The 22,578-nt window shown below is 41.3% G+C and overlaps 1 protein-coding gene and 1 long non-coding RNA gene across 5 annotated transcripts in view; one reads left to right on the top strand and one right to left on the bottom strand.

Moving 5' to 3' along the window:
• FYB1 (FYN binding protein 1) overlaps positions 1-22,578 on the bottom strand; it is a 162,093-nt gene that overhangs the window by 81,065 nt on the left and 58,450 nt on the right. For all 4 annotated transcript variants that reach the window (XM_042951553.1, XM_042951544.1, XM_042951564.1 and 1 more), the window contains exon 2: positions 18,230-19,391. In XM_042951553.1, coding sequence (XP_042807487.1) covers positions 18,230-19,364 — 1,135 coding nt within the window. In that variant the 5' untranslated portion in view covers positions 19,365-19,391. The remainder of the gene's footprint in view (positions 1-18,229; positions 19,392-22,578) is intronic.
• Positions 612-2,833, top strand: LOC122227218. Its single transcript, XR_006205926.1, has 2 exons — positions 612-860; positions 2,566-2,833. It is a non-coding gene; the product is annotated as an uncharacterized LOC122227218 (long non-coding RNA).

Raw genomic sequence — 22,578 nt, 5'->3', positions numbered from 1 at the left:
TTCTTGACTTTGTAAAATCTAAAATGGTAGTGGCCATTTAAAGAAAGACTGATTTGAGTTCGTTTTTTTTCTATTGTCAGGTTCATAAGAATCTCCTGGGCAAGTTATTAAAAATGGAGATACATAGGCCCCAAAGCCAGCAGTTCTGATTCAGCAAGAGGGCTATGGTGGTGATGGAATTGGGGGTGGGCAGCAGCAGTCTTAAGTTTTTTGAAGTGTCTGAGCCTGTTCTGGTGTAGACGGTTCACAGGCCACCCTGGGAGAAACAATGCCTTGAGAAACTATGGGTAAAAAGAAAATTTTATAATAGGTGTCAGGTGAGATATTTTGAAGTGCTGAAAATTTACTTCATCTAATGTCAAACTTAGTTGTATTTAGCAACTTAAAAGAAAACCCAATATCCAGCAATTGGAAAGAACATAGTAATGTAGTAAAAACTCATTTTCAAGGCACCTGGGTGGCTCAGTCAGTTACGCATCTGACTTTTGATTTCAGCTTAAGTCATGATCTCACAGTTTGTGGAATTGAGCCCCATATCAGGCTCTGGACTGACAATGGGGAGCCTGCTTGGGATTTTTCTCTCTCCCTCTCTACCCTACCCCTGGACGTGCATGAGTGCTTTCTCTCTCTCTCACAAAATAAATTAATAAACTTAAAAAACTGTATAAAAATGAATTTTCTAGGCTGATTTTGTGGCTATATCAGAAAATCTGATTATATTTTTCATAAAACTATCTAAAGCAGATAGTTTCCAAAATTTTGAGGTGAATTATAATTCAATGAATTGATCAGTGAAATCTGAAACATTTTGCAGTGCTGTACTTGAATAGAATAACAAAAAGTTACAATAATAAACAATTGTGGTTGGATTTCTGCACAACAGGAATTGAGAGAATAACGAGGAATCTGAACAGAGCTGCAGGCGCTGCAATGTCCAGGAGGGAGGGGCCGTCCTTGGCAAAGACTAGCCAATTCAATTATTTTAACCAAAAGAAAGTTTGGTGATTTTCTTCTACAAAGAGGTATACCTATCTTAATAAAATCAATGTTGTTGACTAAATTAAGTTACTAAAATATGAAAATTTGAGAACAAAAGTTAAATGGGTTATTTTGAGACATTTCAACATGAAAATCCTAAACTATTGGGTAATATGTATAATTGATACAAATGTCTCTTTTTTCTGTTCACTCACAGACTACAAAAATGTTAATTTTCTTGCTTTTTCAAGAAAATTTCCAAGGAATTTTCACATTGAATGATTAGTCCATTTGAAGGAAAGACTAATTTTGTACTTGCAGAGTGTGCTATTAAATGTGCTACCATTATTGAAAACTGGGATTTTCCTTTAATATTCTTTGTTGAATCAAGATGCTGAAGTAACTTACATCAATTTACTGGTGTGGAAAAAAAATCTCTTCAGTAAATGTATACATTTCTTGATGGTTCACCCTTTGCCCTCAAATTTATTTTAATGGTGTTATAGAGAGATACTTGCTGAATATAGCTTCTGAGCCAGTGCTTTCTCTCAAAAGTGAGAGATGATACACAACCTGTTCTGACATAGTTATAAAAATTTATAGAAATCACCTCTAGCTCATTTATCAGAAGTTAATTAATCTCTATCCCATGGACATCTTTCAATACCAATTTACATTCATTTTTTTTCCCCACTAAATGGAAAACACTTTAAGTAAAAGCAGTATTGACCCAGCTTTAGTTGACTTTGATTCCAGCTTATACTCTGCTAGCATTTATACCATAAGTCTGGAATCTAAGAAAAACCTTTCTCTGAAGAATATAAAACTTTTTAAATTCCCAATAATAAATTACATGTCATTTAAAGCACTCAGCACTTTTCTAGAAGCTCTATCTTTAGATCTAATAAATTCTTAGGGATAGGAAAGAAATACTCATTAATGTAAACATTGTTTTTCTTGCAACATAGTTCAAAAAGTGAAAAACCTATACAATTTGCTTCTTTAGGACATTTATCTTATTTTTTATTACTAGATGCAAACTCTACACTGACATATACATGCTACCAATACTTGTGGATGGTTGTATTTTTCAGTTTTTTTTTTTTTTTTTTTTGCATTGTGTAAACCCAAACATTAGGTGATTCCTTTAAGATGACCCGTTGGGTATTTTTTCTGATATTGATACTTTATAATGGTTAAAGGTCCTATTAATGTTTTTCCTCTTAGATACATGATTAAAAGTTCCCAGTCAAGATGACAGGCTGACTACATGCTATAGTAAGCTCTCTTACCTCAAATCTGTAGAAATATTGGAAAAAGTGATAACAAACACATAAGCAAACCATAAATATACTGGAAAACAAGAAAGTAAATCCACAGTGAACTAGAAGCCATGAGAAATCCCTAAAAGACAGATTTAAAGAGAGATCAGCTCAAAGAGAAAACAGAAGTCCAAAAGGAAGACAAGAGAGAGGGTGAAAAAGAGTGAGAGCCCACCCAGAGTGCTCTATACCCAGAGATGGAGAATGCTGGGGATAGGGAGGGGCTCAGAATGAGTACTTGGGGGAACGAAGCATGTGTAGTAAGGTGGTTGGATTTCTGCACAACAGGAATTGAGAGAATAAGGAGGAATCTGAACAGAGCTGCAGGCGCTGCGATGTCCAGGAGGGAGGGGCCGTCCTTGGCAAAGACTAGCCAATAAAGTGCCCTCCCTACAGCACACTCAGCCACCCTCTTGCTCCACTGAACTTGGGATCTTCACCCAATCTGGCTGCACAAACAGAAACACCAAACAATCTAACTGAATCTCCAGTACCCCACGCACACAAATGAAGAACCTCCGCATTTAAGAAAAGCCCGTACCAACAAAGGAAAACTTGAGTCAACAAATAGTAGATCTCACACGGAAAGAAAGAGTAATGTGGCAAGAGAGATGCAAGGAGATACAACATCTCAAAGGATCAAGCTGATATAGTGATAATGAAAATCTTTTACGTGTGTTTAAATAAATCACAGTGGGATTTAATATTTGCGACAAGTGGGCGACATTGTGGCTGGTACTGGCTGATACCTGAGGCAACTCTTGATGGCCACCATCTACTACTCCTGTATTTATCAATGGGGTCTTTATTTGAGCATTTCTCCTTTCCCCCTTTGGCAAATGTAATTAAATTGATGCCAATGACTTGAGTCTTTAGGCTATATCAGGAACCATACTAAATATTTGTCATGCATTTCTGTTTAATCCTCACAATAAGCCAACAGCAGAGTAGACTTATCTCTATGAAGAGATGAGAAAACTGAGGTGGAGGGGGGCTGAGGACCTTCCTTGGGGTCCCACGGTAACTGTTGAAGCTTTTACTGGATCCCGAGGCTCTCTTAACAACAAAGCCTCTGCTCTGAATGCTCCCTGATCAAAAATACTCGTGTAAACTGTGCTTTTCAAAACCAAAGAGTGTTCCTGTGTTAAAATACACCCCACTTCTCCTAGATCACTCAGTGCTCATAGGGCTTCCTGAAGGCTCTCCAATCAACTTTGCAGCAAGATTAAAAACAAGTTTCCAGCTCACAAAAATAGTGACAAGCCCTAAAAAAATACCCGTTTTTATCTATGCCACATTCACCCACTCCTTTTCTCGTTAGACTCACAGACGCAGGAATTTGTCCCCAGCATCAAAACTTGAGAGCACTTTTCTTCAAACTTGCATTCCTTTGAAGATCAACCAAAAAGCGGTAGAGAGGAAATGCACCCTTTATTTTTGGACAACCACCTAGCTTTCTTTCTCATTGGCTTAATTTTTTTGAAGTACTATATTAACATAGGACTATTTTAAAGATTAGATTCGTAATACCCTAAACATTGTTGAAGAAAAAGATGAATGTTGTTACCAAGTGATATTATCTCCATGGTGGAGAAACTAGGCCAGTACAGTTGCACTTGAGTGGTGACCAGATTGAGAGCATAGAAACATCCAGAGCTTCTGATTCTGCTCTTTCCTTAGAGCTCCTGGTCAGTTTGGGTGGAGGGGAGAGTGAGGGCCCTCAGCAAGCATGGGGACATCCAGAGGGAACAAGTGAAGTCACCTTGGGCAGAACTGTGGGCTCCAGGGTCATCCTGGCCTCTGTCAACCAAGTGGCAGTTTTTACAATGGCACACAATTATTCAGGCTTGCTTTCTTCCTTTCTTTCTTTCTTTCTTTCTTTCTTTCTTTCTTTCTTTCTATTTATTCATTTTTGAGAGAGAGAGAGAATGAGCATGAGTGGGGGAGGAGCAGAGAGAGAGGGAGAGAGAGAGGATCCCAAGCAGGCACCATCCGCACTGTCAGCGCAGAGCCCGACACTGGGCTCAAACCCATGAACTCTGAGATCATGACCTGAGCCGAAACTGAGAGTCGGACACTTAACCAACTGAGCCACCCAGGCGCCCCCATTCAGGCTTTCTGAGTCTGTTCATCTTAGGGAGCACTTGTGTTGTTCTTCTTTGCCTTTCAATACTACCTGTAGTGCTAAATATGGGTGTTTAATTTGATGAATACTAATTATATGTGCCAGGTGAAAAACACTGTGCTGAGCTAACCTGAACGCCACTGGATGGCAGAAGGGGAGAAAAGAGATGAAAACAAAAGGGAATAGAGAACAGAAAAAAGGAAGAAAGGAAAGAGGGGGAGAGAGTGGCAGAGTCCTTGCTTACAGGTGTTCTGGGGGGGCCGGGGAGCACTACACTACTCCAGGCTGACAGTCAGGGCCAGCTGGTGGGCACCAGTCAGCTGATGTATACAATTTAACCACCAGCTGTTAAAAGAATGAACTAGCTAAAGTCCTCCAAGGGTTCCACTAAGTGTAGTGACCCCTGGACCTCTTTGTGATCCAGCAACTAACAGGTCAATGCCTGACACAGTAAAGAATTTTCAGGATTTTGGTGCCAGCCATCCAGATGTTAGATATTTGAATATCTATCACCTTTGCACTTTCCTTAACTGGGCAAATTTTTAAGATCAACCATAGGATACTACCTGTTTGCTTAAACAGATCACTCACTCATTTCCATGTTTGGATATAATCACTGACTCTCAGTGTCCTGCCTCAGTGGTATAGCATTTCTTTTGTTTTTAAAAAAATACCTAAGGCTTAGGAAGAAGCCCTTCCTCTCCCCACCATTCTCCTTCCCCTCCCCCACTGTAACAGCTCTCCCAGCCTGCAGTATTTCTTAAGGTGGTCTCAGGACAACCTGCATTAGAACCACTTAGTGACGTTGATAACTATCCTAATTCCTGGGTCCCATCCAGCTTCTTGAACTACAAACTTTGGGGTTTTCTTATGCAACTTAAAGTTTGAGAATCTTTGAAAGAGTAAGACCCAATTTTGATGTTCTCTTGTTCCTTCTGAGTATATGACACATACACTGTTGATTAGACCATCTACCCATTTTGGCCATCTTTCTCCTTAGAGACCCATTTAGTGTCAGAATGGTGAGGAAAACGTGTAAGGAACAATTGATTTGCAAGGGTGTCCTTGTAATATTTTAATTCAGGAAAGAATCTGAAAACTTTCAAATCCCATGTGTGATAGAAGAAAGCCATCTCTAGGACTTCTGTCTAAAAATAGAACCTATTTTTTAAGGATCTTTGGTCATCAGTCACTGGAAATTGATGGGAGGGGGCACCTGGGTGGCTCAGCCAGCTAAGTGTCTGACTTCAGCTCAGGTCACGATCTCATGGCTTGTGAGTTCAAGCCCCGCGTCGGGCTCTGTGCTGACAGCTCAGAGCCTGGAGCCTGCTTTGGATTCTTTGTGTGTCTCTCTCTCTGCCCCTCCCCTTCTTGTGCTCTGTTTTTCTCTCTCTCTCTAAAAAATAAACATTAAAAAATTTTTTTAAATAAAAAAATAAAAGAAAATGGATGGGAGGATCAAACAATCACAACAATTGGAACGATTTCGTTCTCACACTTCTAGTAGCATCACCCTAACTCCCCTGGGTGTATTCTATTTATTAGCAGCTTGTTTCTGGTAATATAATGGCCATTAATAGCAATACAAAATAAAACCACTTCCTCCCCACTGGCCATCCGTCCCACCAATGTCTTCCACTTTCAAAGGAAATGGCATGGAGACTTTTGAATAAAGAACTTCTGTTGATATACAAAGGAAGGTAATAGTTTAGTGTAAGGGTTTCGATCGCAGACAGCCAAACTATCCTGAAAAAGAAAACAGAATGTTCTCTGGGCACCTGGGTGGCTCAATCGTTTAAGCGTCCGACTTTTGATTTCAGCCCAGGTCATGGTCTCATGGTTTGTGAGTTTGAGCCCTGCATCAGATTCTCTCTCTCCCTCTCTCTCTGTGCCCCCGCATCTGTCTCTTTCAAATAAGTAAATTAACTTAAAAAAAAAAAAAAGAAGAAAGAATGTTCTGATTCTTCTTTGCCCTTAGGAAAGAAAGGTCAAAGAAATAAGGAAGGAAAGGAGAAGGTGAACAGCAGAGGATGTGAGGGGAACCTGAGGTATAAAATCCCTAGCTGCCAATATTCTGTTTTAAATTTCTGGCTTTGATGCAATGTAAATGACTCCAGTGTCTGACACCTTCACTGAAGTCTGTCACGCACAAAAACGTCTTCGGTGAGTGGTTTGTGGTGAAAACTGAGGAAAGGCTACAAGTCTCGTCTGGGTGACTGCAGTACAGCGCAGGGCCAGAGAGGCGGTTCCTAAACTGTGACAAGTTAGAAGAGGCAAGAGCCAGAAACCTGAAGTGACCTTGAAAATTCAAGTGGCTTTGTCCTTCATTGATCGGATTCAATTTTTCCACGAAACACGGGCTGGCATTTGAAATTAACTTTATCTAGATTAAAAAAAATGTTTTTACTTATTTTTGAGAGAGAGAGCGAGAGAGAGAGAGCAGGGCAGGGGCAGAGAGAGAGGGGGGCAGAGGATCCAAAGTGGGCTCTCTGCTGTCAGCACAGAGCCCAACGTGGGGCTCAATGTGGGGCTCATGAGATCATGACCTGAGCTGAAGTTGGATGCTTATCCCACTGAGCCACCCAGGTGCCCGACTTTATCCAGACTTTAAGGAGCACACCAGCAGCTTTTCTATTTTCTGCCTTAGGTTTTCCATTTCAAAATCATGTTGGCCCATGTAATTAACCATGGTTTCTTAGTAGTTCAGAACTCAGCAGCCTCTTTGGTTGTCATGCCTCCATAAAGCTCAGCATTTTCTGTAGGTTCTACTAATAGGTTTCATTGACCCAAAAGAAAGGAGATTTGCAGTGATGGTACGGAGGAATGGAAAAGAATACGATTGAAAACATAATCAGAGCTTAGAAGACAAGAATGCAGAAGAAAGCAAGAGAATAGGAGGGAGGCAGTTGGGTGCATTGTGGCGGAGTACCATTTGCTAGGTTGAATGTCACAGGCCATCTTCTATACACTGAATGCGTCCCTCAAATTCAGGTGTTGAAATTTAATCCCTAATGTGATTGTGCTAGGAGGGTGGCCTTTAGGAGGTGATGGGGTCCTGAGGCTGGAGCCCCCATGAATGGGATTAATGCCCTTACAGAAGAGACGCCAGAGAGCTCCCTCATCCCTCTGCCATACCCACACTGTGAGAAGACAAGCAGGAAGTGGGTTCTCACCAAATCTGCCAACACCTTGATCTTGGATTTCCCAACCTCCAGAACTGTGAGACAGAAATTTCTGTTGCTTCTAAGCCACGAGTATTTTTGTAACTAGCAGTTTGAGCTAACACACTGCCTCACCTTGTAACAGTCCACCCAACCAGTAGGTCCATTTAGATAATCACTCAGAGTTAGCGAAGAAAGCAAGAGTTCCCAACCGGCAGATAGAGATCTGGCAGAAGATCTACAAACCTCATCTGCTTTCATGCCACTCAGCCAGACATGATTAATTTCTCCCCGTGAGGACTAAGGACTCAAGGCTTCAGAGAAATCAAAGACGGCTTCTTTCTACAATATAGTGAGGTTTCCTGCCTGTTAAACTGCTCTATCAGGTCTAGAAAATCTTCTTTATTTTAGAGTAACATGAATGACAAATGTATTTTGTAAACTTGACTTATCCTCCTGCCACATGAGACTGCTTTTGAAGAAGCGGCTGAGGAGAAAGTCATGTGCATGCATGCATGTGTGCGTGGGTGTGTGTGTGTGTGTGTGTGTGTGAAGCTGAAGTTCTGGAAACAGGGAGAAGGGGGTCCTGAAGAAGCTGCAGTCCAGATCCTCAGTAACTGAGAGGATGTGAGTACATCAGCTTCTTTAAGGTGACAATTTGGAACAAAAATAGAAAATACTGTACGAGTTAAAAACAAACCACTATCAGGGGGCACTTTTAGTACTCATCCAGGATCCTTTCTCCCCTTAATGGAGTTGAGCAACTGTTATTCCCGAATAGGGGGAACGAACACTTGAACACAATCTGGATACCTGTGGTATTTATCCGCCTTGCGCTTACTTTGGAAAGATTTTCAGCCGCCTGGTTGTACTCGTGGTATCACTACACACGATGCTCTTGAACGCCAGATGCACTACGTGATGGTTCTGAGAATTACAGGCAGATCAAGAGAATAGTGGTGTTATGTGGCAAGAACCTTTTCCTGTGCCTCAACAGATCCACTGCCAGCCCTGGAAAAACACACTCTCGGTTGCCAGGAGCGTGCCGCTGGCTGAAGAAGCCGTTGTGTGCAGACGTGCAGCTGCAGAGAGAAGCCGACTGCTATAATAAATACAGATAGTGCTTCTACAACACCCGTTCTTACTTTGGGGAAAGAAAAACCTCGTATGGTTTTCTGTTCAGATTTTTTTCTACAGCCAGATGTCTCACCTTCAGTTACTTTTTCCTGATAGTATCTATTGCTATTTGCTGTTGTACGTGTTTTTTCTACCTTTGCTATGCCAGACAGAATAAAGTACAATCGTTTTTCTTTAGTGGCAATTTAAACGGAAGAGAAACATGTTTTTGTGTGTGTGTGTGTTTGCTAGTGGTGAATATGGCAGTTAAAGTCTCCGACTTCTAGAATCTTTCTTCCCTGTTTCTCAGATGCTGGAAAAACAAACAATCTAGTGCTCTAGGTGGTTCTCGGGGCTTTAGAGCCTTGCCATAACTATCATGATGGTGTTTCTTCTAAAAGAAACGGACATTTCCAGATATATTTGTAAAAACAAGCAGCTGGATTTCTCCTCCTGAGGCATAATTTGTTCTTTCAATAATTGGAGTTATTCATGTGTCATGTAAGTTAATTTCACTTTGGTTTGAAAATAAAAAACATATGCACAAAGAGGTGTCATTAGCATATGAACCCATAATATTCAGAAATAATTTTTGTCACGGCCAAGAAGGAGCCTTTAGTGGCAAATGCATATGGTGGAAATCCAATCCTTTAAAAAAAGGGTACTGGCTTGGAAATAGTTTTAGCAGATTATATGAAGCAAGGTATCTCCTGCCCAGTGAGCAGACTGAATTATAACATTTACCCAATCTTTCTATCTAGTCTTTAAATTTCTTTTTTAGTTTTTAAAATATTTTAATGTGTGCAAACACAATTGAAAGTAAATCAGGAAGAGTGTGTATTTGATTATTAGACCCAATATGTATTTGTATTTGATTTTTAGATTTGACTTTCTAATTTTCCTTTCTTAAGTATTTGGCATTTCATTTTAATGCTTTTCCCTCTATGGGTTACATGACTATTTTAAGACTTAAGTAATTTTAATCAAATTTGATATATACTAAACATCTCATATGCATTTTATACTTTATTTATGGGTAAGTCAGTCACTATAAAAGAAAATATTTATGTTGTAAGTTGCTGTATCTTCTTTGATCTAGCACAGATCCTATGTTGACATAATGCCACTAGATTAGGCAGTATTTCCGTATTTTATTTTGTAAGCAGCTTAAAAATATACCAACTTGCTGCTTGATCACAGAAAGTTATTACAATAGGATAAATCATGGCATGTTGCTCCAAACTGGGTTTTACAGAAATTTCTCTTCCCTAACTAAGAAAAGCCATAGTCCCTCATACAGATATGGTTGACTATCACTATAAAGAAAATTTCCCCTGCAGATTAGATGACAAGTATGGACCACTGTTGTGCTAAAACTAATATTAAAAGACGAGCTGGCACCTGAACAGTTAAGGAAGAAATTTAAAGCCAAAGAAAGCATGGAGCAAGGAACCAGGAAGCAAAATATGTGGAGGGGGCTTTTCTATGACAAAAATGACTTAGACCCTGAAGAGAGGAAACTGCCTTCCTCAGAGGTCAGCCCCAGTGTCCTCTCCTTCTTCCGGCTCATTTTCCTCTCCAGTACTCCATTCTTCTACTAGTCTCAGTATAAAGTAATTGGCTGTTAAAAGCTTAAAATATAACTACTCTCAGGGAGTTTTCAGGTTTTTAGAGGTCAGACACTACCCACACTCCAGAGGTAAACTCCCATCAGGTAGCTGGAACTCTCCCTTGCCCTTCACCTTGATTGTGACCTGAAAAACTCTTCAGGATAGATTCCTGGAGTGGTCATCAGAGTGTCTTTGGCCAGCCAGCATAGTCCAGAGGATACAAAACAAGCAGTGACCATGCACTTCACATCAGTCTCCTTTCTGCCTTGTGAAGGAGTGCATTGATGGTTCCTTTGGAAGTGTTGCTGATACCTAGATCATAACTGAAATACTTATTTAATATTAAGTAACGAGGGAGACTTGCAGAATCTCCCTCTTCCAATTCCAAAATAAAATAGTAAAACTAAAATGGGGCAAGATAAATAATATCCCAAACTCACTTTAGTGGCCATCACCCATAAAAATAACATAGTTGGATAAACATCAACAACTGTTGGCCTAGGGGAAGAAACAGAAGGTGCCATAGGAGGCAAATAAAGCTTTCCACCTGTTCCCTAGAATGAGGAGCAATACTAGGGGAAAACAGTGATTTGACTTGATTAATTTAAAATTTTTAAAGTTTGTTTATTGAGAGAGAGAGAGAGAGAGAGAGAGAGAGAGAGAGAGAACATGCCAGGAAGGAGCAGAAAGAGAGGGAGAGAGAGAGAATCCTAAGAAGTTTCCTCACTGTCAGCCCAGAGCCCAACATGGGGCTTGAACTCAAGAACTGTGAGATCATGACCTGTGCCAAAATCAAGAGTCAGATGCTTACTGGACTGAACCACCCAGGTGCCTCCAGAAGGCACTGATTTTAGAAAACCTGTGAGTTCTCCTTAGTACACTCCAGGTTGGAGAAGTGGGCTCAGGGGTGAGTGAACACTCTGGGGAAGGTCAAGGAGAAACCTATAGCGTGAAAGCCCTAAATACCATGACAGAATCATATCAGAGGCAGAAGGGGGACGAGCCACCATGATTGGCCTTGCCCTGGTATAGGAAACAAAATGAAATCTCAGAAAATGGAACAGCATCCAGCCCTCAAGATCAGCACAGCTATCTTTTGCTCCACAGAAGAGTGGATTAGAAGCAACACTCAGAGCTGGTGAATTGATCATACTGGATTAGAACACATGCATTTGTCACCCATCAGCCAGATCTAAAGAAATTGGTGTGACCTCTATTCATATGGAACAGAAAATCCCCCAAAGCAAAGAGGAACATCTCTCAGAAAATACTGATGATGGAGTGACTGACACTAACATACTTTGGCTAGGTTTTTAAACCTTAAAGACAGAGATTTCTTTGGGAATCCAGATAGAAAAGATAATCACGTTCAAAGGGGGGGAAATTCAGGGTGGTCCCAGACTTCTCCACAGTAAATTTAAATGCCAGAATGTAAAAATAAAGACCATATAGATTGGTTATAAAAATGATGAAAACATTAGATTAAAAAATGCCCAAAGGTTACTGTTGGGATAAGGCAGGTTGTTTGTGAGAACAGGGTTTAGACTGAAGAGCTGGTTTATCTTAGAAGAGCAGAAGTTGAGAACTTAGAGAGAAAGATGAAGAATGGGAAGCTCTTAAGTTTTGAACAGTGGCTTGTGGGCTTTTGTGGTTAAGAAAGGGAATGCTCTTTCAGAGGCATTTCTGCTTTATTTTATTTATCTTTTTGAAATATTTATTTATTTATTTTGAGGGAGAGAGTGCAAGTGGCAGAGGGGAGAGAGAGAGAGAGAGAGAGAGAGAGAGAGAGAGAGAGAGAGAATCCTAAACAGGTTTCACACGGTCAGCACAGAGCCTGACATAGGGCTCAATCCCACAAACGGTAAGATCATGACCTGAGCAGAGATCAAGAGTTGGATGCTTAACTGACTGAGCCACCCCGGCACCCCAGGAATTTCTGTTTTAGAGTTAAACCCAGGTAAGCTGCCCAATTAACAGTCAATGGTTCCCCAGAAGTTTCAACCTGGAACAGAAGATCCAGAGGTCTTATGGCAAACTGCTTTCCCAAAGACCAAGCAAGGCAAATGAAGTAGAGTGGGCTCAGGATGGAGCCGAAAGTAAGAGTGACAACAGCCACAAAATGCACATCAGACACGTGGACAGTGATCTAGCAGAACAACGTGGCCACCTGAAGCTAACCCATGCTTCACTTTCAGTCTGTGTACCATAGAGCTTTGCCTTTAACTTTTCAGTGTTCTGAACTGGCCCAATCTGTGAGATGTTTCAGAAACTGTGCCTGGGTACTGGCGCAAAACCAGACACTCAGATCAATGGAACAGAATACAGAACCCAGAAATGGACCCACAAACATATGGCCAACTCATCTTTGACAAAACAGGAAAGAATATGCAATGAAATACAGTCTTTTCAGCAAGTGGTGTTGGGAAAACTGGGCAGTAACATGCAGAAAAGCAAAACTGGACCACTTTCTTACACCAAACACAAAAATAAACTCAAAATGGATGAAAGACAATGTAAGACAGGAAGCCATCAAAATCCTTGAGGAGAAAGCAGGCAAAAACCTCTTTGACCTTGGCCACAGCAACTTCTTACTCAACATGGCTCCAGAGGCAAGGGAAACAAAACCAAAAATGAACTATTGGGACCTCATCAAAATAAAAAGCTTCTGCACAGTGGAGGAAACCATCAGCAAAACTAAAAGGCAACTGACAGAATGGGAGAAGATATTTGCAAACGACATATAAGATAAAGGGTTAGTATCCAAATCTAAAAAGAACTTATCAAACTCAACACCTCCAAAAAAAAAAAAAATCCAGTGAAGAAATGGGCAAAAGATATGAATAGACACTTCTCCAAAGAAAACATCCAGATGGCCAACCAACACATGAAAAAATGCTCAACATCACTCATCATCAGGGAAATAAAAATCAAACCACAATGAGATACCACCTCACACCTGTCAGAATGGCTAACATTAACAATTCAGGCAACAACAGATGTTGGCAAGGATGCAGAGAAAGAGGATCTGTTTTTGCACTGCTGGTGGGAATGCAAACTGGTGCAGCCACTCTGGAAAACAGTCTGGAGGTTCCTCAAAAAACTAAAATTAGAACTACCCTAAGACCCAGCAATTACACTACTAGGTATTATCCAAGGGATACAGGTGTGCTGTTTTGAAGGGACACATGCACCCCCATGTTTATAGCAGCACTATCAACCACAGCCAAAGTATGGAGAGAGCCCAAATGTCCATCGATGGATGAATGGATAAAGAAGATGTGGTATACATATACAATGGAGTGTTACTCGGCAGTCAGAAAGAATGAAATCTTGCCATTTGCAACTACGTGGGTGGAACTAGAGGGTATTATGCTAAGTGAAATTAGAGAAAGACAAATATCATATGACTTCATTCATATGAGGACTTTAAGACACTTAACAGATGAACATAAGGGAAGGGAAGCAAAAATAACATAAAAACAGGGAGAGGGACAAAACAGAAGAGACTTAAATATGTAGAACAAACAGAGGGTTACTAGAGGGGTTGTGCGGGGGGATGGGCTAAATGGGTAAGGGACATTAAGGAATCTACTCCTGAAATCATTGTTGCACTATATGCTAACTAACTTGGATGTAAATTTAAAAAATTAAATTAAATTAAAAAAGAAAAAAAAAAAGAAAACGTGCCTGGGATCTGTTTTTTAGGTTCCTTGTTCTTAGATTCCAAGTGTACAGTATTATATCAAATGCCTGTAGAAACTCTGCTGTAAAAAAGTCTACTTACCACCCCCCCAATTTTTAAAATGTGTTTGAGCATAGAATCCCTTTCCCTTGTAATGGTTCGGAACAGCACACATTGATATAACGTGATGTATAAATATCCAATTTTAGAGAGAGATAGTTTAGGGTATATGAAGGAGAATCGTGCCTCCTCCTATCCTTGCTGCTGAAAATAGCCCGGGCACCTTTAGGTTCCAAACTACTGCTGGTTGGATTAGTTGAAGCGATGCATAAGCAGGTATGGAGGGTCAGTCACACCATTAGCCCTTTGCTAACACCCACTGGGACCCTGGCCTTACCTCTTCAATTGTCAGGATGCTTAACTGATCATTCTTAAAGCTAACATATAGAAAGATGAGCTTAGTTTCTCTCCAGTATTAAGAACAAGACCAGAAAAAGGGTTGGATGGAATATTTCCAAGCAGATTTATTACTAACTCCCACATGCAAACCAACAGTCAAGCCAGGGGATCTTAACAACCAAAACTTTGCTGGTTGGGCACACACTGATGCTTAGGATGAACTCTTCTCACCACTGGCCCAGGAAACAAAAGGAACCAGAGACAAGGTTAGTTTAGAAAACATTTTGATATTTTGGATTTTTTTATCTTTTGAAAGTTCAGGCTTTTGTAATCCCAAATGGTTCTGGGGGAAAAAAGTTATTAGCTTCATGTTCAGAAAAACAGTATGTTATATTCGAGCTTATGGTTTACTAGTAAGTCAGTCAAATAGATCTATAATATAGACCCCATGTGTAATATTCATTTCACATGGAACCTCTATTCAATGGAATGCAAGCCTATTGACAGGGGTTATCTAATTCGTTAAAGTAATTGCTAAGCTATAGATAATATTAATACTAAAATCTGATTAAATAGACTTTGGTGGGATGACAGACCCACCAATGAACAATGAACAGAGCAATGAATAAGAAGGTATTATTTCTATGCTCCAAATAAATAATGTTAAGCAGACTGGTGTCTGTCTTCATGTAGCTTATGGTGGTATTTGTAGTTAAAAAAAAAAAAGTTTCAGCCAAAGAAGAGAGAGAGAGAGAGAGAGAGAGAGAGAGAGAGAGAAGAATGAGAATTCTTTGAATATCCCTTATGCCCCAATTATTATCTCAAGATATCCTATGTTTCAAGAGAAGGAGCCTAGCAGGGAGTGTGCTGAGGGGGACCCTAGCCCTGGAATCAGAGACACCCAAGGATCAGCTCTGCCCCTGCTTAGTCATGGTACAGCCTTGGGCAAATTACCCAACGTCTCTGAACTTTAGTTTCCTCATAGAATTCTTATTTCATTGGGTTCTTGGGAGGAGCGAACAGGGTAGTGTGTATCTGGTATGTAACAAGTCCTCAATAAATAATACATATTTTTGATGGGCAATATACTGGACAAAGATGATAAAAGATGGAGAGTAGGTCTGGGGAAGAGGTTTAAGGGGTTGGATATGAACCTGGAAAGGAAGGAATCAGGTAGAAGGCTAAGAAAAAATAGTTTTAGAGCTTTGAAAACCTGCAGAGTAATTAGATGAAGCATCGGTTAATTCGAACACTATATAGTTTCTAAATCTGGTATATTTTTAACCTTCTTAAGTGGAATGCTAAATTCCTTCGTGTAGTTTGGGAAAAATAGCAGTGGTAGGATCAGGAGTCAGCAGACCTGCCTGTTAGGAAATTCTCAGTGTTCAGAAAATAACATATAAGTCACCTATACAAGCTTATTTTTTGCAGCATTGTTTTGAAGAGAAAAGGTTTGGAAACAGTACAAGTTCTTCAATCGATTAGGTAAGTCATTCATTTACCAGAAGATTATGCAACTCTAAAGAATATTCAGTTACCTCTTATTAAAATATGAAAAGATATACAAGATTTTTTAATTATTTTTTTTAAAAAGCAAGGATCAAAGCATTGCATATAATGTCCTACTTCTTGAGTATAAAGCCAAGGGGATTAATATCTATGTTTACATTTACGTACATAGACATAAGGAAACTGGATGGACATAGAAATTAAGAAAAGTGGTTTCTGTGGGGCAGAGGCTGAGAAGACCCAGAAAATGACAGACAAGGACTGTATATCATTTTATACTTGTTTTTTTTTTTCAGCCAGATGTAATTTCTATTTAAAAAAAATCAGTTAAAAAATTTAAACATTAAAAAAAAATGTGAATGCTTTAAAGGGGTGTTACCCACAATTTACAGTTAGGAATCTGCTTGCTTTATCCTGACACTAACCTGAGGTCAGTTCAAATCAAGAAGGACTGAGTTTTGATTTGTGAAAAAGGTGGACGAGGAGGGAACTGCCTCACTTTTGGAGGATAATATATTCCAAGGGATCTGAGTTAGAGGTGGGATACATTATAGGAGGAGTTAGAGTCTAAATTGTGTCGTGGGCACTTGAGCAGTAGGGAGGCAGCTCAGCGTGGGGGAAAGGGAGAAAAGAAGGCAAGGACCCACTCTGCCTACTGGGCAATTTGGCCTCGGTCCCTTGGAACTTTATCGCACTGGTGGTCAGCTCAATACTGACCAATAGTGACAGTCCCTTGCCGGGACTGTAGAGCAGTGGACTCCATTAGCATTTCAACAGCATGACACCAGACAACTGGTTACCACCACCCAAACCTGGGAGTTGAGTGGAAATAAAGATGGAGAACATGGAATAAAACGCCCAAGGATTTCTACTTAACATCACTAAGTCTCCCTGGTTTGATGTTAGAGGTTAGACGGAGGTTATGATAGCTAATTTTTTTTTTTTAATTTTATCTGAGGCACAGAAGAACTAAGGGAAGTCAGAGGGAATCTTTTAGAAATTGTCACAAAAATAATGTTTCTGAGTTATGGACCAGTATTAAAATGAGAAGGTGACAGATGAGGAGGACACAAATGTGACAAGGCTGAATCCTTCTAGAAGATGGATAATCATGGCGTCATTTCAAATGTGCTTTCTACAGGATAGATTAATGGGGGATTTGATCACTAATCTGTTGATCAACAGCAAGATATTGATCTGAGGAAGATGATAGACTGCAAGATGCTTCTGCAGAACTGAAAAAGAAAAACATACTTATACTTAGAACTGCTTTAATTAGGCCATATTTTTGTAAGGAAGAAAATATGTCTGATAGTGGTGTGGTCACTATTCCACAAGCATCCTTTCTCCACCTTCCCCAATAATAAACAATAGTTGCACATTATTGGCCTAAAATATTAATCATTTCAGGTATAAGTGAGCTTCCATTGTCACTCTGCAGGGTTACAATGACGTGGGAAGTCAGGCCATTCAGCATCAAGTTTTAGCATGTGCCATAGGATTGTAACATCTCCGGAAGAAAATTAAGCTATTTACCCCAAAGGAGACTAAGGTGTCCCTTTGGCTTATCCTAGTTAGGTACTACTTTAGGAATCAGCAAAGTTCAGAAAGATTTATGTCGAGAAGTAGAAAACAGCTGAACTACAAAACAGCCAGTGGCATTTCCTGAGCCCTGTTTCCTCTCTTATTTGAATATTGGGTTTAGGAAACGCATGATGACATTTTGGACATTTAAGATCACTTGGAAGCGGTTTTCTCAAGCTCTGTACTATTGACACTGGGCTGGCTATTTTGCTGAGGCAGGCTGCCCTACGTGGTCCGAGATGTTTCGCAGCCACTCCGGCCTCTATCTGCTACCTGCCAGTAGCAACCTCCGGTAGTGACAATCACAACTGCCTCAAGACATTGCCAAATGTTCCTGGGCATCAGAATTGACCCAGTCTGAAAACCATCAACCGAAAAGTTTGCTCATCTTTTTGTCTAACTCTTTTGTGGTAGTAAGGGGAACACACCTTAGCCTCATCCAACAGAAATGAAACCCAGCTAAGGAAGTAAATGAAAGCAAAACCACTCATCGATCAAGTGGATATATTTCCCTTCCCACCCCAAAAGCGGCCCACCAAGGCACATGCTCACAGAACTAAGGATTTTTGCCTCTCACACCTCCCATACTGAAGCAAAAAAAAAAAAATGCCAAAGAAAGGTCACCACATGCCAGGAGTCCCGGTGATGGAATCATTCCTTGTTATAATTTTTTTCCCCAGAAGGTAAAACACCCTCTGCTGTAGAACAAAACTTGTTAAATAGCGAACGAGAAAAGAACTCACTGTTTCCAGAAGCGGCTTTGCGGAATCTCGTCAGGTCAACATTTGGGGGTCTGCTGGGCTTTGGTGGCGGTGGGCCCAGGGTGAACAGGGGAGGCAGGGGCTTCTGCCTGGGGGTGGCTGAATTCTTATCTCCCTTTTCCTTCTCCTGACTTTGGCCCCATGGCCCTGCCCCTGTCAGCTTAGAAGGCGTCTTAGGGAACTTGGCAGGAGGAGCCCCAGAGGCTGGGTCCTCCTGATTCATTTTGCTCAGAAAGACGTTCTTAGCAGCATCTATCTTCCTCTCTTCTTTTTTCTCCTCAGCATTTTTGGAGAGGCCTGGGCTTCCTCTGTTCACGGCAGGTTTCAGAACCACGCCAGGGAAAGGTGAACTTGACGTCTCTCCTCCCTGGTCTTTATTTTCTTCGTCATGCCTTGTTGGTTTTAAAGGGGTCATTTTGGACTTGGCTCCAAGGGGGGTCGGGAGGCCTTTCTGTAGAGACACGTTCTTGGTGGCGTTCTCGTCTTCATGGCTGTCATCGCTACTCAGGGATGGCTTCTGGCCAAAGACAGGCTTGGTTAAGAGGGGCTTGGGGTCGTGGTCTTGGGAGGCTGGCCCAAACTTGCCTTTAACCCCAGCCAACTTGGGGAACACTTGCTTCTGCTCAGTTTCCTGGGCTGGGGGATTAGAGCCCGGCTTGGGGCCTGGTGGCTTTAGGTCGTGGTCTTCGTTTACATTGTGAAGCAAAGGCTTATTCCCATGGGGCCGGGGAAACACAGGTTTGGAATCTTCCTTGGGCACATTGATGGGCTTGGGGCCTACAGGTTTTGGAAATCCCACTTTTACCTCAGGGTCTCTGGTGGCTGAGTTTGCCGGTGGTCCAAATCTTTGGCCCACTCCCGTAGGCTTTAGAAACGGGGGCTTGGGCTCCTTGTCAGGCTTCTCCTCAGATGAAGGTTTCACTGCCAAAGGTGGCTTTGGGGACCCAAACCTAGGTACGTTGCTAGGTCCCGCAGGAGGGCTGGCACTTCCTTGGTTGTTGAATAGGTTCTTTTTAGCTTGTACTCCTGAAGGTGAGCTTTGCCCCGCGACTTTGAAGGGGCGGCTGTTGACAGAGACCTCCTCCGTGGGGTTGCCCCCCGTGTTAAACTTCGCCATGAGGGACTTCACATCTGCTTTTGTGTCCTACAAGCACAGGGAACAAAAACTAACTGAGAGCCAGAAGTCTCACTTGCACAATTTAAAATACTACACTCTAAAGGGCTTCCTGGTTTGAGGCTTGCAGCGTCCCTGATTGGTTAGGAAGACATTGTAACACTTATCTTCCTCTATGGCAAAATATTCTGTGAGAGTTTCTTGAAGGGGAGGGCTGTTACTGTGCATAGAGTGTTTTGTTTTGTTTTGTTTTGCTTGTCTTAGACTGACTCGTCTATTTCTGTTTAAGTTACAACCTACCTTTCGTCTTTCTCCAGCTCTCCTGTTGGATTTCTTCTAAAACTTGGTGTGTTTCTCCTTTGTTTTACTTGACAAAATATGGAAGTGACTAATAAGGGACTTCTTCCATATTTTACAGTCGGGCCTCTTAAACAGAAACTGCACTTGAAAAAATGAAAATAAGTTCTCTATAAATCCAGCTGGCACGCTTTCTACAGCACGGCCATGTTTAACATCTCTGTGGTTTGCAAGAGGACTTCTGTTCCCATCCACGTTTAAGGTGTTATCTGCTTGAGAACTGAGATGTGGCAGAAAAGCTCATTCATTTGGATAAGTAAATAGTCAGTGAGTTTTTCTACTTATTTGTAAATATGGAGTGCTGCTGATTCAATTGGAACCAGACTAGCAGGCAGAATGTGATCACCTCCCAAACTGGTCCTCTCTTGGGAACCCACAGGGAAGGTGACCAGGAAGCAGTAGAGACTGGCTGGGAAGTCTCACATCCAGACTTGTTGTTTCTCCAGTCTCCTCTCTTCTAGAAGGACATTTAACACTCCCTCTTAGAAGGCCTGCTGCACAGTTTCTGTCCTTGTCTAGAATTAGGATATTACTCAGTAAAGACAACAAATAGTTACCCTTCTCTGAATATAATCCCATGTAGTCTGGAAAAATTCATGGTGTGTTTGCTCTTTCCTTCCAAAGCAAGGATTTGACATTTTCTAGTTCTTCTAGAAATATTTGAAAATCTGGGGCGCCTGGGTGGCTCAGTCGGTTAAGCGTCCGACTTCGGCTCAGGTCACGATCTCGCGGTCCGTGAGTTCGAGCCCCGCGTCGGGCTCTGGGCCGATGGCTCAGAGCCTGGAGCCTGCTTCGGATTCTGTGTCTCCCTCTCTCCCTGCCCCTCCCCTGTTCATGCTCTGTCTCAAAAATAAATAAACGTTAAAAAAAAAAATTAAAAAAAAAAGAAAAAAAAGAAAATCTGAAGCATCAAAAAAAATCACTGAAGATACACCTGTGGCCGTGACAGTTTCCATTTTTGTGCTTTAATATTCACCTAGAAGATGTTTTATTTCTCTCCACTAACACCTATCTGGCCACATGTCCAAATACATCTCACTTTTCGATGCCCTACTCCGTACCACAAAACCAGATCATGGGCTCAATATATGGAAACTATTATTAGAAATATTGGGGCGCCTGGGTGGCTCAGTCCGTTAAGCGTCTGACTTCGGCTCAGGTCATGATCTCGCGGTCCATGGGTTTGAGCCCTGCGTCAGGCTCTGTGCTGACAGCTCAGAGCCTGGAGCCTGTTTCAGATTCTGTGTCTCCCTCTTTCTCTGACCCTCCCCTGTTCGTGCTCTCTCTCTCTCTCTGTCTCAAAAATAAATAAACGTTAAAAACAAAATTAAAAAAAAAAAAAAAGAAATATTAAGTAGCCTATTCAAGGGCTCACAGCCAGGAACTGTGAGCACAGGAATGCAAACTCAGGTGTATCTAGGGATCTGAAGTCCACAAATGGTCTCATTCCTTCTTGTACCCCCACAACACGTGGGCTGGGGTCTGACACCTTCAGGCTTCTAATGCATATTCGGGGAAATAAGGGTTGGCAATGAGCTGAATGAATACTGTGACTTGCAATTTAAAAGAAGTGGTGCCCTCAGCTGGAGTTTTTCTTTGTTCCAAACCACAATGCATGTGTGGTTGCAGGATGGGGGAAGGGAACCTAGGTGCTAGGAGGAGAAAAGCAGATGAGAACACCATTTTCCAGTTTGAATTTGCTCCTTTAACTTACTACCCTATCTTCAAGTTGCTGAGAACATCTTGTTTTTTACGTTGCCTACCTTGACTACTCTTTTTGTCCACATGATATCTTCCAATCCTCAAACAATCCCTGAAGGCCTTAGGCAGGAAGACAGCAGGACTAGGGAGAGTTGGGGTGCTGGGGGATAGAATGGGAGAAGATGGGTCCTTCCCTGTGTCCTCCCAAGGAGATCACGGCTGCAGAGACTCCAAACCCTAACACAAGATGCATACAGAAGTATTAACACAAAAACGTGCTCCCCATCTGTAAGAAAGTTGGTCTCCAGGGAAGAACTCCTTTATTCTGGACTCATTTTATATTTTGCAATGTATATTCTAGATCTATAATTTATTCTAGATTTATAACAAGAAGCTACATTGCAGAGTGGTTAATAGCACAGAGTGGGGAGCCAGACTGCCTGGGTTTGAATCTTACCAGCTGTTTAACTTAGGGCTGGGGACATAAGGTCTCTGGGCCTTAGTTTGCTCAGTTCTATCATAGGAATAACAATGCAGCTTCATGGGGCTATTAAGTCGATTAAGCTAATAACTGTAAGCATGCTTATAACATCAGAGGGTCTCCTAGTTTTATACCGCAAGGGAAGCCTTAGGAATCATCTAGTCCTCCTCTCTCACTGCACTGGAGAGGAAAGAGCAAATAAAAGATTACAGCAATATTGTACTTAGTGATCAAAACTGCTTATCTTGGGTTTCATGGGGGAAAACCCATGAAACAAACAAACCCATTGTCAAACTCCACGTCCTGGTTTTACAGTAGAAAATATGGAAGTGGTTGATTCAGAACTGGAACTTAAGTCTCTTAGCTGCCAGCCCAGACCCAGGAGGCTGTGCAACATCATGGTTAATAACCCAGGCTCTAGGATTATTGACTTGGGTTCAAATCTTGATTTTGTCATTTACTGGCCACGTGACCTAACAAGTTACTTAACCTCTCTGAGACTCAGTTTTCTTCATCTGTAAAATGATAATAATAACTCTCCGTTTTTCACAGGATTCTGTTTTTAAATCAAGATTAAATGGATGAATGCATGTAACATTCTTAGATCAAGAATTACCTGTACTGCACAGCCAATGATTGTTTGCCAACCTTATTTTTTATAATTCACTAGTCATATAA

The sequence above is a fragment of the Panthera leo genome, chromosome A1, assembly GCF_018350215.1.
Source record: "Panthera leo isolate Ple1 chromosome A1, P.leo_Ple1_pat1.1, whole genome shotgun sequence".
Classification (NCBI taxonomy): Eukaryota; Metazoa; Chordata; class Mammalia; order Carnivora; family Felidae; genus Panthera; species Panthera leo.
The sequence above is the reverse complement of the archived record's forward strand: the minus strand, read 5'-3'. Positions and strand labels throughout refer to the sequence as shown.